Source organism: Amblyraja radiata, chromosome 46 (assembly GCF_010909765.2).
Source record: "Amblyraja radiata isolate CabotCenter1 chromosome 46, sAmbRad1.1.pri, whole genome shotgun sequence".
Lineage (NCBI taxonomy): Eukaryota > Metazoa > Chordata > Chondrichthyes > Rajiformes > Rajidae > Amblyraja > Amblyraja radiata.
In genome coordinates, this window is record NC_046001.1 from 4278479 (window position 1) to 4291916 (window position 13438).

The 13438-nt window shown below is 51.4% G+C and overlaps 1 protein-coding gene across 3 annotated transcripts in view; it reads right to left on the bottom strand.

Moving 5' to 3' along the window:
- itga5 (integrin subunit alpha 5) overlaps positions 1-13037 on the bottom strand; it is a 47354-nt gene extending 34317 nt beyond the window's left edge. For all 3 annotated transcript variants that reach the window (XM_033015445.1, XM_033015446.1, XM_033015447.1), the window contains exons 1-4: positions 12844-13037; positions 6315-6406; positions 3036-3153; positions 2314-2375 (exon numbers count right to left, since the gene is read on the bottom strand). In XM_033015445.1, the coding sequence (XP_032871336.1) occupies positions 2314-2375; positions 3036-3153; positions 6315-6406; positions 12844-13009 (438 nt within the window). In that variant the 5' untranslated portion in view covers positions 13010-13037. The remainder of the gene's footprint in view (positions 1-2313; positions 2376-3035; positions 3154-6314; positions 6407-12843) is intronic.
- Between the last annotated feature and the right edge of the window lie 401 nt (positions 13038-13438).

A 13438-nucleotide genomic window follows, 5' to 3' on the forward strand; every position in this document is an offset into this window, starting at 1 on the left:
AATGGCTACTACAGGTGCTGTTTCGGGTCGAGACCCTTCTGCAGTTCCTTCCTACACAGATGTTAGGGGCCTGTCCCACAAGGCGGTTTTTTTCGGCGACTGCCGGCATCAATGACTGACGTATCAAGAAAGCATCTTGTCCGGAAACATCACAATTTGGTTTGGGAACTGCGCTGCCCAGGACAAGAAGGCTCTGCAGAGAGTAGTGCGTTCGGCCGAACGAACTATAGGAACTACACTCGCCCCCCAGCAGGACTTATACACCAGGAGGTGCAGATCCAGAGCCAGCAACATTATGGGGGACCCCTTCCCCCCCAGCAACGGACTGTTCCAGCTGCTACGGTCAGGCAAACGCCTCCGCTGCCATGCTGTGAGAACGGAGAGGACGAGACGGAGTTTCTTCCCAGAGACCATAGAACTGTAAACTCTTCTCTCACCAGGGACTAACTTTACTGAACCAATTTATTGTTGTGTGGTGTCTTTTTAAAATTGCTGTTTTTTTTCTCACCAATATATAAATACTGATTCTGTTCTATTCTGTTTGGTAGGGTTTTTTGGCACACTCCGCAGGAATTGCCACTTTTCATTTCACTGCACATCTCGTAATGCGTATGGGACAAAATAAACTCGACGTGGCTTGATCAGGTCACCGAGAAATACGCGGCGTGGCGACGCCTGGCGCGGTGTGACGAAGTATTGACGCACGACGCTTTTCCAAGTGACAAAACAGTTTTCTTCGTTGCCGCTGGATTTTGAAATGTTCAAAATCTTTTCGGCGACACTGATACGAGGCCGGCAGATTTGCCACGTGGGACAGGCCCTGGTCTATAGTTCCCAGACATTCAAACTATCGTAAAGCGAATGGAACAGCAGTCGCTGGTCCCAAAAGACTCGCCCGTGGACACTTCAGTCACTTGCCCTTCCCAATTTCTTCAGACTAGACCAAGCCTTGCCCTCTCCCATGTAGGGCCCTCTACATATTGGCCGAGGGGACATTCCTCAACACATTTGACAAATTCCACCCAGTCTACGACTTTTGCACGATGACATTCCCAGACTATATTGGGAATGTTAAAATCCCCGACTATGACAACTTTATGAGGCCTGCAGCTGCCTGCAATTTCCTGGCACATTTGCTGAACCAATTCCAGTTGATTATTTGGGGGTCTGTAGTACACCCCCAACAAGGTGACCATCCCCTTTTCTATTTCTCACCTCCACCCATACAGCCTCACTGGGCGAGCAATCAATAGACAATAGGTGCAGGAGTAGGCCATTCGGCCCTTTGAGCCAGCACCGCCATTCACTGTGATCACGGCTGATCATCCCCAATCAGTACCCCGCTCCTGCCTTCTCCCCTGACACTCTATCTTTAAGAGCTCTATCTGAAAGCCCTGTCCCACGGTACGAGTTCATTCCAAGAGCTCTCCCGAGTTTAAAAAAAAGTCAAACTCGTGGTTAGTGCGGAGAATGAACGTAGCGGGTACGTCGGAGCTCGGGGACATCTCTTAGCGGCTCGTAACATGTTGAAAAATGTCCACGAGAGCCCCGAGTACCGGCGAGTGGCCATTACCGTAAATCTCCGAGTTCGAATCAGGGCAAACTCGGGAGAACTCTTGGAATGAACTCGCACTGTGGGACAGGGCTATAACTCTCTCTTGAAATTCTCTCTCCAGAGAATTGGCCTCCACTGCCTTCTGAGGCAGAGAATTCCAGACTCACAATTCTCAGGGTGAAAAAGTTTGTCCTCATCTCCGTTCTAAATGGCCGACCTCTTATTCTTAAACTGTGTGTGTGTGGCCCCTGGTTCTGGACTCCCCCAACATCGGGAGCATGTTTCCTGCCTCTAGTGTGTCCAAACCCTTAATAATCTTACATCAGTAACACAGTCTCCGATCACTGCCGTGACCTTCACCTTCATCAATAAAGCAACTCCCCCTCCTCTTTTACCCCCCACCCCCACCTCTATCTCTGCGGAAGCACCTATGCCCTGGAATGATTATGCCCTCTGAACTCATCCTATCCAGATGTGTAGGAAGGAACTGCAGAAGCTGGTTTAAACCGCAGATTTACACAAAATGGTGGAGTAACTCAGCGGGGCAGGCCGCATTTCTGGAGAGAAGGAATGGGTGACGTTTCGGTTCCCGAAACGTCACCCATTCCTTCTCTCCAGAGATGCGGCCTGCCCCGCTGAGTTGCTCCACCATTTTGTGTCTTACCTCCCTGCCCACGTGTCGGCACAACGGTTTCACCCTCACAACTTGGCACAGGCCCCAATGCCAGTCGGCTGGCAGGAAGCCAACACACACTTACCTCCGTCAGGTCCGCGCTGAAGCCAGCCTGGCAGAAGCCTTGGCCTGAGGGAGAATCCCAATCTGTCAAAAACATGAAGAGCCCAATTCATTTTTGTTTAGAGACAAGGGCCCTTCGGCCCACCGAGTCCGTGCCGGCCAGCGATCCCCGCCCACTAGCACTATCCTACACACACTGGGGACAATTAACAGAAGCCAATTAACCTAAAATTAACTTAAGACTCATCCTGCAATTAACTTACGACTTCATGACAAATTCATTTACAATTAATTTACAGAAGCCAATTAACCGACAAACCCGCAAGTCTTTGGAAGTGTGGGAGGAAACCGGAGCGCCCGGAGAAAACCCACGCAGGTCACGGGGAGAGAACGTGCAAACTCCGCACGGACAGTGTCCGTAGTCGGGATGGAACCCGACTGTCTGTGGAATTCTCTGCCTCAGAGGGCGGTGGAGGCCGGTTCTCTGGATACTTTCAAGAGAGAGCTAGATAGGGCTCTTAAAAATAGCAGAGTCAGGGGATATGGGGAGAAGGCAGGAACGGGGTACTGATTGTGGATGATCAGCCATGATCACATTGAATGGCGGTGCTGGCTCGAAGGGCCGAATGGCCTACTCCTGCACCTGTTGTCTATTGTCTATAACCCGGGTCCCTGGCGCGGTGAGGCAGCAACTCTACCCGCTGCGCCACCGTGTTAAACATGGCGACACAAGGCAGCACCTACTCGTTCGACACGGCGCGTACTCCACCACGTGGCTGAAGTTGCCCATGGACAGGAAGCAGGTCCCCACCAGCTCGTTGTTCTCCATGTTCTTTCTCCACGTGTAGCGAGGGGCACAGGCCTGCAAAACACACACACAGCCGTTCAGAGGACGGACGCAGGGAAATCCCACCCTCCCCCAACAACGCCTCCTGGTGGAGAATCGGCCACAAGCAAGGCCCGCTGATGACTGAACTTTACCGAGACGCTCAGCCCACTTTAGTTCAGAGGTACAGCATGGAAACAGGCCCTTCGGCCCACCAAGTCCGTGCCGACCAGCGATCGCCCGTTCACACACTAGTTTAGTTTAGAGATACAGCACGGAAACAGGCCCTTCGGCCCACCGAGTCCGTGCCGACCAGCGATCGCCCGTTCACACACTAGTTTAGAGGTACAGCGCGGAAACAGGCCCTTCAGCCCACCGAGTCCATGCCGACCAGCAATCCCCGCACACTAACACTATCCCATACACACTCTAGGGACAATTTACACACACACACACACACCCAAGCCAATTAACCTACAAACCCGCACGTCTTTGGAGTGTGGGAGGAAACCGGAGCACCCGGAGAAAACTGACGCAGGTTACGGGGAGAAAACGTGCAAACTCCGTACAGGCAGCTCCCGTGGTCAGGATCGAACCGGGTGTCTGGCGCTGTGAGGCAGCAACTCTACCGCTGCGCCACCGTGCCATTGAGTCTATTGTCACGTGTACCGAGGTACAGTGAAAAGCTTTTTGTTGCGTGCTAACCAGTCAGCAGAAAGACAATGCATGATTACAATCGAGCCGTCCACAGTGTACAGATAAAATGATGAGGGAATAACGTTTAGAGCAAGATAGAAAAAAAGTGCTGGAGTTACTCAGCAGGTCAGGCAGCCTCTGTGGAGGAAAAGGATGGGTGACATTTTGGGTCAGAACTGAGGAAGGGTCTCGACCCGAAACAGCTCGAGTCCTTTTGCTCCAGTGGTGCTGCCTGACCCGTTGAGTAAAAATCGATTTAAAGATAGTTCAAAGGGGGGGGGGGGGGGGGGGAGAGGGGTACAGACACACGTACACACACACACACAGACGCGCAGAGAGAGACGCACACAGAGTCACACACACACACACACAGAGACTCACATAGAGACTCACACGCACCCACAGACAGACAGACACAGACACAGACACAGACACAGAGACAGAGACACACAGACGCACAGACGCAGAGACGCAGAGACGCAGAGGCAGAGACAGCCACAGCCACAGACACAGACACAGCCACAGACACAGACACAGCCACAGACAGAGGGAGACACAGCCAGAGGGAGACACAGACAGAGGGAGACACAGACAGAGGGAGACACAGACAGAGGGAGACACAGACAGAGGGAGACACAGACAGAGGGAGACACAGACAGAGGGAGACACAGACAGAGGGAGACACACACAGAGGGAGACACAGACAGAGGGAGACACAGACAGAGGGAGACACAGACAGAGGGAGACACAGACAGAGGGAGACACAGACAGAGGGAGACACAGACAGAGGGAGACACAGACAGAGGGAGACACAGACAGAGGGAGACACAGACAGAGGGAGACACAGACAGAGGGAGACACAGACAGAGGGAGACACAGACAGAGGGAGACACAGACAGAGGGAGACACAGACAGAGGGAGACACAGACAGAGGGAGACACAGACAGAGGGAGACACACACACACACACACACACACACACACACACACACACACACACACACAGTCACAGCACTTGAGCCTCCCTCACAACACTGGGCCCAGTGAACTCACTGGTGCAGAGCAGATCGACGGGGTCTCTTGTTACCGATGGCTAATACAAAGCAGATGAAGACTTCTGCAGCCTGTGACTGCAGCGGGCAAATTGAATCCATTCCATGCAGAAACCCAGCAGCCGGCCGAGTGCGCAGGCAACACTGACAAGATGACCCACAACCACCGGCGTGCATGTCAATACTGCACCCATTCACTCACTCCTTCATGCAGCACAGTGTTACGCAGCGGCAGCTTCTGACTCTCTACCCTATCTATGCCTCCCATAGTTTTATAAACTTCCGGCGCTCCAGAGAATCCAGGCGGAAGAGGCCTCGGCCCGAGCCGGCTGCCCGCCCCCTTTTCCAGGGTTACGTCCGTGCCCGGGTGGTGTTAGAGAGGGAACAAGCGCTGGAGGATTCCTGGGACTGCTGGGGGTAGAATGTACCCTCAATAAGGATGGGTAAACGGTCGTTCAAGGATATTTGTTTTACTTGCACGATGGCGGTGAGCTTTGTTTTGAATCATTTCGCATTGTACATATCATTGTAAATAATTAAATAAATGAACCGGGGAAATGGCTGCCCTGCCGGCAGTCTGTTCGTCTTTTCACTCTTTTGTTATTTTTTAGTTGGTTAAAAGTTTGTTTTAATGTTCTTCGGTTTGTTTTATGTGGGGGGAGGGGGGAGGGGATCGGGGGAAACTTTTTTTCAGGTTCTTACCTTCCCGGAGATGTGATCAATTTTCGGATCACATTCTCCGCGCTCTGCGGCCTACCATCGATGGAGCTGGAAACCGCCTCGGACTGTTGTGAGCCCCACCGCGGGACACGGACTTAACATCGGAGCTGATCCTTTAACATCGGATCGATCGCTCCCACCGCAGAACCAACACCAAGGGCTCGCAGGCTCGGGTGAGGCCGAGTCGGGAGCTCCAACGTCGCGAGGTTCGATGGCTCGGCGCGGGGGAGCTGACATCCCCCCCCCCCCGATGCAGGAGCGGATCGCCTCGACGCGGAGGGCCCGAACGCTGCTGGATACGGGAGTCAAGATCGTCCCGTCAACGGGGGCTCAAGGCCCACGACCGGGGAAGAACTAAGGGGAAGGACTTGAACTTAATTTCGCCTTCCATCACAGTGAGGAATGTGGAGGAGTTACTGTGGTGGATGGTCGTGTTAAAATGTGTTTTTGAAGTGATCTGTTGCTTTTAATTGTATGACTGACCTGGCCAATGAAATTCCTCGTATGTTGCAAAACATACTTGCCGAATAAAGTCTGATTCTGATTCTGAAATAATTTTGGTTTAAAAAAAAAAAAAAAAAAAAAAAAAAAAAAAGATACTCCTTTTCCACACACGGTCAGATCTGGCTCGAAGTCCATCCGCAAGTTTGCAAATGGATCCACTGGGATGCCAAATCCACTGGGATTATGGGAAGGAAGGACAATATATTCCCAGAGAAACGCCACTCACCAGGATCGTGTGGTTGTGGGATCGGATTGTTGCGCCGAACCACTGGTTCGATTTCAGCTCCATGGCTTCAGTCTCGTTATATAACCGGTTACCTACAGGCAAAAAGCACATCCACGGGTTAATATAGAGCTGTCAGCGTGCGCAGCGAACAGCGATCTGTGCAACATGGAAGCGAGCGGGCAAGATCATCTCTGACCCATCTCACCCTGGCCACAAACTCTTTGAATCACTTCCCTCTGGAAGGCGACTCCGGATTGTCAAAGCTGCCACAGCCAGCCATAAAAACAGCTTTTATCCACGAGTAGTTGCTCTACTCAACAGCCAAAAATCTGTAGCCTCCCTTTGATCTGGTATTTTGTTGGTTCACATGCTTGATCAATGGTGTTTTATCATTAATGTTTTATTATTATTAATGTTTAATGTTTTCCGAGTCATTCGTAACTGTCACTGTATGTCATGTTGTTACTTGTGGGCGGAGCACCAAGGCAAATTCCTTGTATGTGAATACTTGGCCAATAACCTTACGAATAACCCTGTCCCACGGTACGAGTTCATTCCAGGAGCTCTCCCGAGTTTAAAAAAAATCAAACTCGTGGTAAGCACGGAGAATGAACGTAGCGGGTACGTCGGAGCTCGGGGACGTCTCTTAGCGCTAACGGCAGGTACTCGGGAAGACTCGCTAACGGCAGGTAAGCACGGGAAGACTCGTGAAGATTTTTCAACATGTTGAAAAATGTCCACGAGAGCCCCGAGTACCGACGAGGGGCCATTACCGTAAATCTCCGAGTTCGAATCAGAACTCGTGGAGAACTCTTGGAATGAACTCATACTGTGGGACAGGGCTATTACTTATTTTCCTTGATGTTCGCCCCCCGTCCCCCTTTGATCGCTCGTTTTCACACCTTACCCTTCCACATCTCTTGTCTCTCTCTCTTCCCCCCCCCCCCCCCCCCGACTCTTCAGTCTGAAGGAGGGTCTCGACCCGAGACATCATCCATTCCTTCTCTCCAGAGATGCTGCCTGTCCCGCTGAGTTACCCCAGCATTTTGCATCTATCTTCGGTGTAAACCAGAAGTCGGGAATCATTTGGGATCGATTCATTCTAATGGAGAGGTTTCCTGCATTCATCCCCAGGTCAAAAAGGCATCCGGCAGTATTGAGTACAGAAAGATAAGACACAAAATGCTGGAGTAACTCTGCGGAAATTCATTGCCACAGACGGCTGTGGAGGCCAAGTCAGTGGATATTTTTAAGGCAGAGATAGATAGATTCTTGATTAGAACGGATGTCAGGGGTTACGGGGAGAAGGCAGGAGAATGGGGTTGAGATGGATCAGCCATGTTTGAATGGTGGGGTAGACTTGATGGGCCGAATGGCCTAATTAGACAATAGGTGCAGGAGTAGGCCATTCGGCCCTTCGAGCCAGCACCGCCATTCAATGTGATCACGGCTGATCATCCCCAATCAGTACCCCGTTCCTGCCTTCTCCCCATATCCCCTGACTCCACTATTTATAAGAGCCCTATCCAGCTCTCTCTTGAAAGCATCCAGAGAACCGGCCTCCACCGCCCTCTGAGGCAGAGAATTCCACAGACTCACCCCTCTCTGTGAGAAAAAATGTTTCCTCGTCTCTGTTCTAAATGGCCGACCCCTTATTCTTAAACTGTGTGTGTGTGGCCCCTGGTTCTGGACTCCCCCAACATCGGGAACATGTTTCCCGCCTCTAGCGTGTCCAAGCCCTTAACAATCTTATATGTTTCAATGAGATACCCTCTCATCCTTCTAAACTCCAGAGTGTACAAGCCCAGCCGCTCCATTCTCTCAGCATATGACAGACAGTCCGTTCCGGTCAACTATGAACATGAAGTGATGATGGAATGGGCAGGGCAGAGGGAGGGGGGAGGGGGGCGTGGAAGGAGAGAGATGATGAGGTGAAAGTTGTGTGGGAGGGAACTGCAGATGTCGGTGCATGTCAACACCGATGTCAACATTCATACCAAACTACCCAAGCAAAATACGAGGTGCTGTTCCTCCATTTTGTCCCTAGCGTGGAAGATAATGCGAGCGTGCGGGATGAGCGCTGGTCGGCGTGGGCTCAGTGGGCCGAAGGCCCCGTTTCTACACTGTATCTCTGTAGTCTAAACTCCAAAACCTGGTGACTCGAGCGTATGGACTTCATCTGGAATTGTACTTGTGTTTGGGGGGGGAATAACATTCGGGAAACAAAGAGTTTCACTGTGGCATGGGACATATGATAATAACGAACCACAGGACAGCAACATTAAAGTATCCCCCCCACCCCCCCTCCCCTCCCTGACATGGAGATAATAACAGGATGTGTCGGAAGGAACTGCAGATGCTGGTTTAAACCAAAGATAGACAACAACAACAAAAAAAGCTGGAGTAACTCGGCGGGACAGGCGGCATCTCTGGAGAGAGGGAATGGGCGAGGTTTCGGGATGAGAACAGGCCCTTCTTCCCCTTCAGGAAGGAACACTCAAAATCTGCATTCTTGTTGACGAATCCATGTCATGAAATTCTTCGCTCCTCCAGAGCCTTTCAGCAGAGCACTAGTTCAGAGGCAGTAAATGAGGCATTTCCTGCAGTTGTTTGAGCAGAGAATGTGTTTTTCTTTAAAAAAAAAAACCTCACAACTATGCGAGCAAATCCTCAGGTCAAAAGTTTAACACAAAGTTGTGGTGCCTTGTCAAAGTTTAAATAACAGTAAACTATGCATTTTGCACTGTTTGGGATTCAAATAAAATGGCGGCCGTTGTAAAACAAGTTCTAGTGTACAAAGGTCTGAAGAAGGGTTTCAGGCCCGAAACGTTGCCCATTTCCTTCGCTCCATAGATGCTGCTGCACCCACTGAGTTTCTCCAGCACTTTTGTCTAGGTTCTAGTGTACCATGTTTAAGAAGGAACTGCAGATGCTGGAAAATCGAAGATTTTCCAGCATCTGCAGTTCCTTCTTAAATCCTTCGCTCCATCGATGCTGCCGCACCCGCTGAGTTTCTCCAGCAACTTCTATCTTGTGTACCATTGCCACTTTCAAGAGGGCCTCAGCCTTAGTTATAACAAGGGCCAAAGGAGTCAACGATAAATTGGACCCGGGGGGGCAGCATGGTGGCGCAGCGGTAGAGGCACCCGTGGTCAGGATCGAACCCGGGTCTCCGGCGCTTGGCGAGGCAGCAACTCTACCTGCGGCGCACGCCGCCCCACTGAACTGCAACGGGTAAAATGCCAGCGCGTGAAGTCCCGGCGTGACGGTTGCAAATCGAAAGAGAGAGAGAGAGAGAAAAAAAGTGCAAGGAGCACAGCGAGGTAGGTGGGAAGATCAGGATTACACGCCGAGCTTTCGAGCGGTGCTCGTGACAGATGGCGGGACGGCCACTGCGGGCCTAAATGTGTCGCACCCGCTCGTCCCACTCCCACCCACACTGGGGGTTTTGCTGAAGAATGGAGCCTACCCGGTTGCCACGGGAACAGACGGCAGGCTTTTGATGAGAGGGTCGGGAGGGGGGGGTGGTCACTGAGTACGTGTGGGGCTGCACTGCACTGCCTTTCATTCACAGGAGAGGGAGAACAATGGGGCAACACAGGAGTGTCAGAGCTGAATACACACACTTCCATACGCACTGGCCCAGGCCCAGTCCCAGGCCTGACCGCGCGCTTTCCCGGGGAGCCGAGCAGAAGACAGCCGGGCCTAGCCAACAATGTGCTCTGTCAGGAAACACAGCCAAAGGCACAGTCAAAATACACGGCAACTTGCCTCCTGGCACCAGTCATACACGAGGCCACAGCAGGCAAGCTGGCGCAGCGGGTAGAGTTGCTGCCTCACTGCGCCAGAGACCCGGGTTCCATCCTGACCACGGGTGCTGTCTGTGCAGCAGTTTGTGCACGTTCACACTCCAAAGACGTCCGTGCTGACCAGCGATCCCCGCACATTGACACGACCCTACACACACACACACCAGGGACAATTTTACACATACACCAAGCCAATTAACCTACAAGTATTTGGAGTGTGGGAGGAAACCGGAGCACCCGGAGAAAACTCACGCAGGTCACGGGGAGAAGGTACAAACTCCAAACAGACAGCACCCGTAGTCAGGATCGAACCCGGGTCTCTGGTGCTGTGAGGCGGCAACTCTACCACTGCACCAAGATGTGCCGCCCGATTCTTAGAGTTACAGTTAAACTTGCGAATACCCCTCCAAAAAAAAATCACTCTATCCATGGGAGGCAAAGCTTTGCTGTACAACTACTGTGCTCAATGGTCTTGGCTCCGATCCACATATTTTCCTGAGTTAGCACAAAGACCCACTAGAAGAGAATTCCCATTTGGTTTCCATATCACTCTGCCACATGTTGCAATCATTTATTTTTTTCAGAGCCTGAAGGGAATTAAAATGTGCAGTGGTTTGTCCACGAGGAGCTGAGACCAAACAACAGACCCGAGCCCGGTTCTTATGTTTTTTTTTCAAAAAGAGAAAATGAACACAGTCATTCACTTCTTCACCACAGCTCGTCGCCTAGCAACAGGAGCGGCCTGCCCTCAGCCATCCAAATGGAGCCTGCTTTCACTCACATTCTCGGCAGCCCCTGTCGGGCCCTTCCCCACCAGCACTACCCGCTGCTGGCGGGCAGGGCAGCACTGGATTTTAACGTTGAATTTCAACGCTACTGGCTCAAACTTCCGTGGGACAAAAGGCAGAACCAGATGGTTTGGAAAGCTGAAAATTGAAACATAACGCTCAGCCGGTTGGTCAGCGTCTGTTGAGATCCACGTTTGGAGTGCGGCAGAGCGGTTTTGGGCCCCGTAGCTGAGGGAAGGAGGGTGTGCTGGCGTCGGAGAGGGCCCAGAGGAGGTCCCGGGCATGAGTGGGTTAACATCAAGTACCTTTTTCACCCCTGGTCATTCCTTCTTCTCCCAACTCCTGTCCGGCAGAAGGTACAGAAGCTTGAAAGCGCGCACCACCAGACTCAGGAACAGCTTCTTCCCCTCTGTATTCAGGCTTCTGGACAATCCTTCCATAAGCTAGGGTGTAGCGCTGATCTTCCAACCTACCTCATTGCACCCTTGCACTTTTTTATCTGCACGCCGGTATTTTTCTCTTTGCACTACCTGTTGTGCATGGCTTGACTGTTGATTTAGGTCAGGCAGCATCTCTGGACAACATAGATGGGTACAAAGGTACACAAAAGTGCTGGAGAAACTCAGCGGGTGCAGCAGCATCTATGGAGCGAAGGAAATAGGCGACATTTCAGGCCGAAACCCTTCTTCAGTCTGGGTGGGGATCCTTCAGTCTGAAGAAGGGTTTCGGCCCGAAACGTCGCCTATTTCCTTCGCTCCATAGATGCTGCTGCACCCGCTGAGTTTCTCCAGCAATTTTGTGTACCTTCGATCTTCCAGCATCTGCAGTTCCTTCTTGAACACATAGATGGGTACAATATTGGGTGGGGATCCTTCTTCAGACCGACGTTTCGGGTCGAGACAATTCTTCAGGCTCTGAAGACGGGCCTCGATCCATGTTCTCCAGAGATGCTGCCTGACCCGCTGAGTTACTCCAGCACTCTGTGAAACGTCACCTATCTGTGTTCTCCACAGATGCTGCCTGACCCGCTGAGTTACTCCAGCACTTTGTTTCCCCTTCTATAGTATGATTTGACTGGATAGAAAGCAAAGTTTCTCACTGTATCTCAAGACACGTGACAATAATAAACAGATACCAATACCACCAATACCATAAACTGCAGATTTCCTGATCTCCCAACCTACCCTGATGTAGCCCTTGCACTTTTTTTGACCCACACTTTTTCTGTAGCTGTAACATGATAATCTGCTGTTTGTTTATTTTCTCTTCAGCACGATCTGCGGTGCTCATGTACGGCATAAGTTCATAAGTGTTAGGAGCAGAATTAGGCCATTCGGCCCATCTGCTCCGCCATTTAATCATGGCTGATCTATCTTTCCCTCTCAACACCATTTCTTCTGCCTGGATAGCAGACAAAGCTTTTCAACATGTTTTAGTACACATGATAGTAATCATAAACCAAACTCAAACAGATTCAGAGACAGTTTCTTCCCAGCTGTTATCAGGTAACTGAACCATCCTACCACAACCAGAGAGCAGCGCTGAACTACTATCTACCTCATTGGGGACCCTCGGACTATCCTTGATCGGACTTTGCTGGCTTTACCTTGCACTAAACGTTATTCCCTTATCATGTATCTGTACACAGTGAACGGCTCGATTGTAATCACGTATTGTCTTTCCGCTGACTGGTTAGCACGCAACAAAAGCTTTTCATTGCACCTCGGTACACGTGACAATCAACACAACTCAACTACCAAGAAGGTAGTTGGTAGTCGACCCGCAACGTCACCCATTCCTTCTCTCCAGAGATGGTTGCCAGAGTTACTCCAGCTTTTTGTGTCTATCCTCTCCCAATGATTTTCCCAGATATTGGAAGCACAGGCTCGGATTCAATGGCAAGCACGGCATTCCCACTCAAACAAACTCCACCTGTTAGATCGAAAGGAACCTGCTGGCATTCGGTGTTGTTCTGTCCCCAGGCGCACGAGTAAACTGCGCCACTCTCCGTTATGTTTGGCTGGCTCGTATTGGCCTTGGGAGCTCCGATAAGAACATACGGCCTGCAAATACAACAACCAACAATGTTAGAACCCATCGTAAAACCAGAAGTCTGCAGAGCAGAATTAGGCCATTCACCCTTTGGCCTTTAGAGTTACAGCGCGGAAACAGGCCCTTCGGCCCACCGAGTCCACGCCGACCAGCGATCCCCGCACACTCTGCACATACTCTGGACAATTGACATTTATACCAAGCCAGTTAACCTACAATCCTGCACGTCTTTGGAGTGTGGGAGGAAACCGGGGCACCCGGAGAAAACCCACGCAGGCCACGGGGAGAACGTACAAACTCCGTACAGACAGCACCCGTAGTCGGGATGGAACCCGGCTGTGAGGCGGCAATACTACCCGCTGCGCCACCGTGCCCGCCCCGCTCCATAGAGGAAATGCAGTCCAGTGCAGGTGGGTAGGCCGAACGTGGGCAAGCATTCTGCCTTGGCCTTCTATGTGGGGGGGGGAGCGGGGGG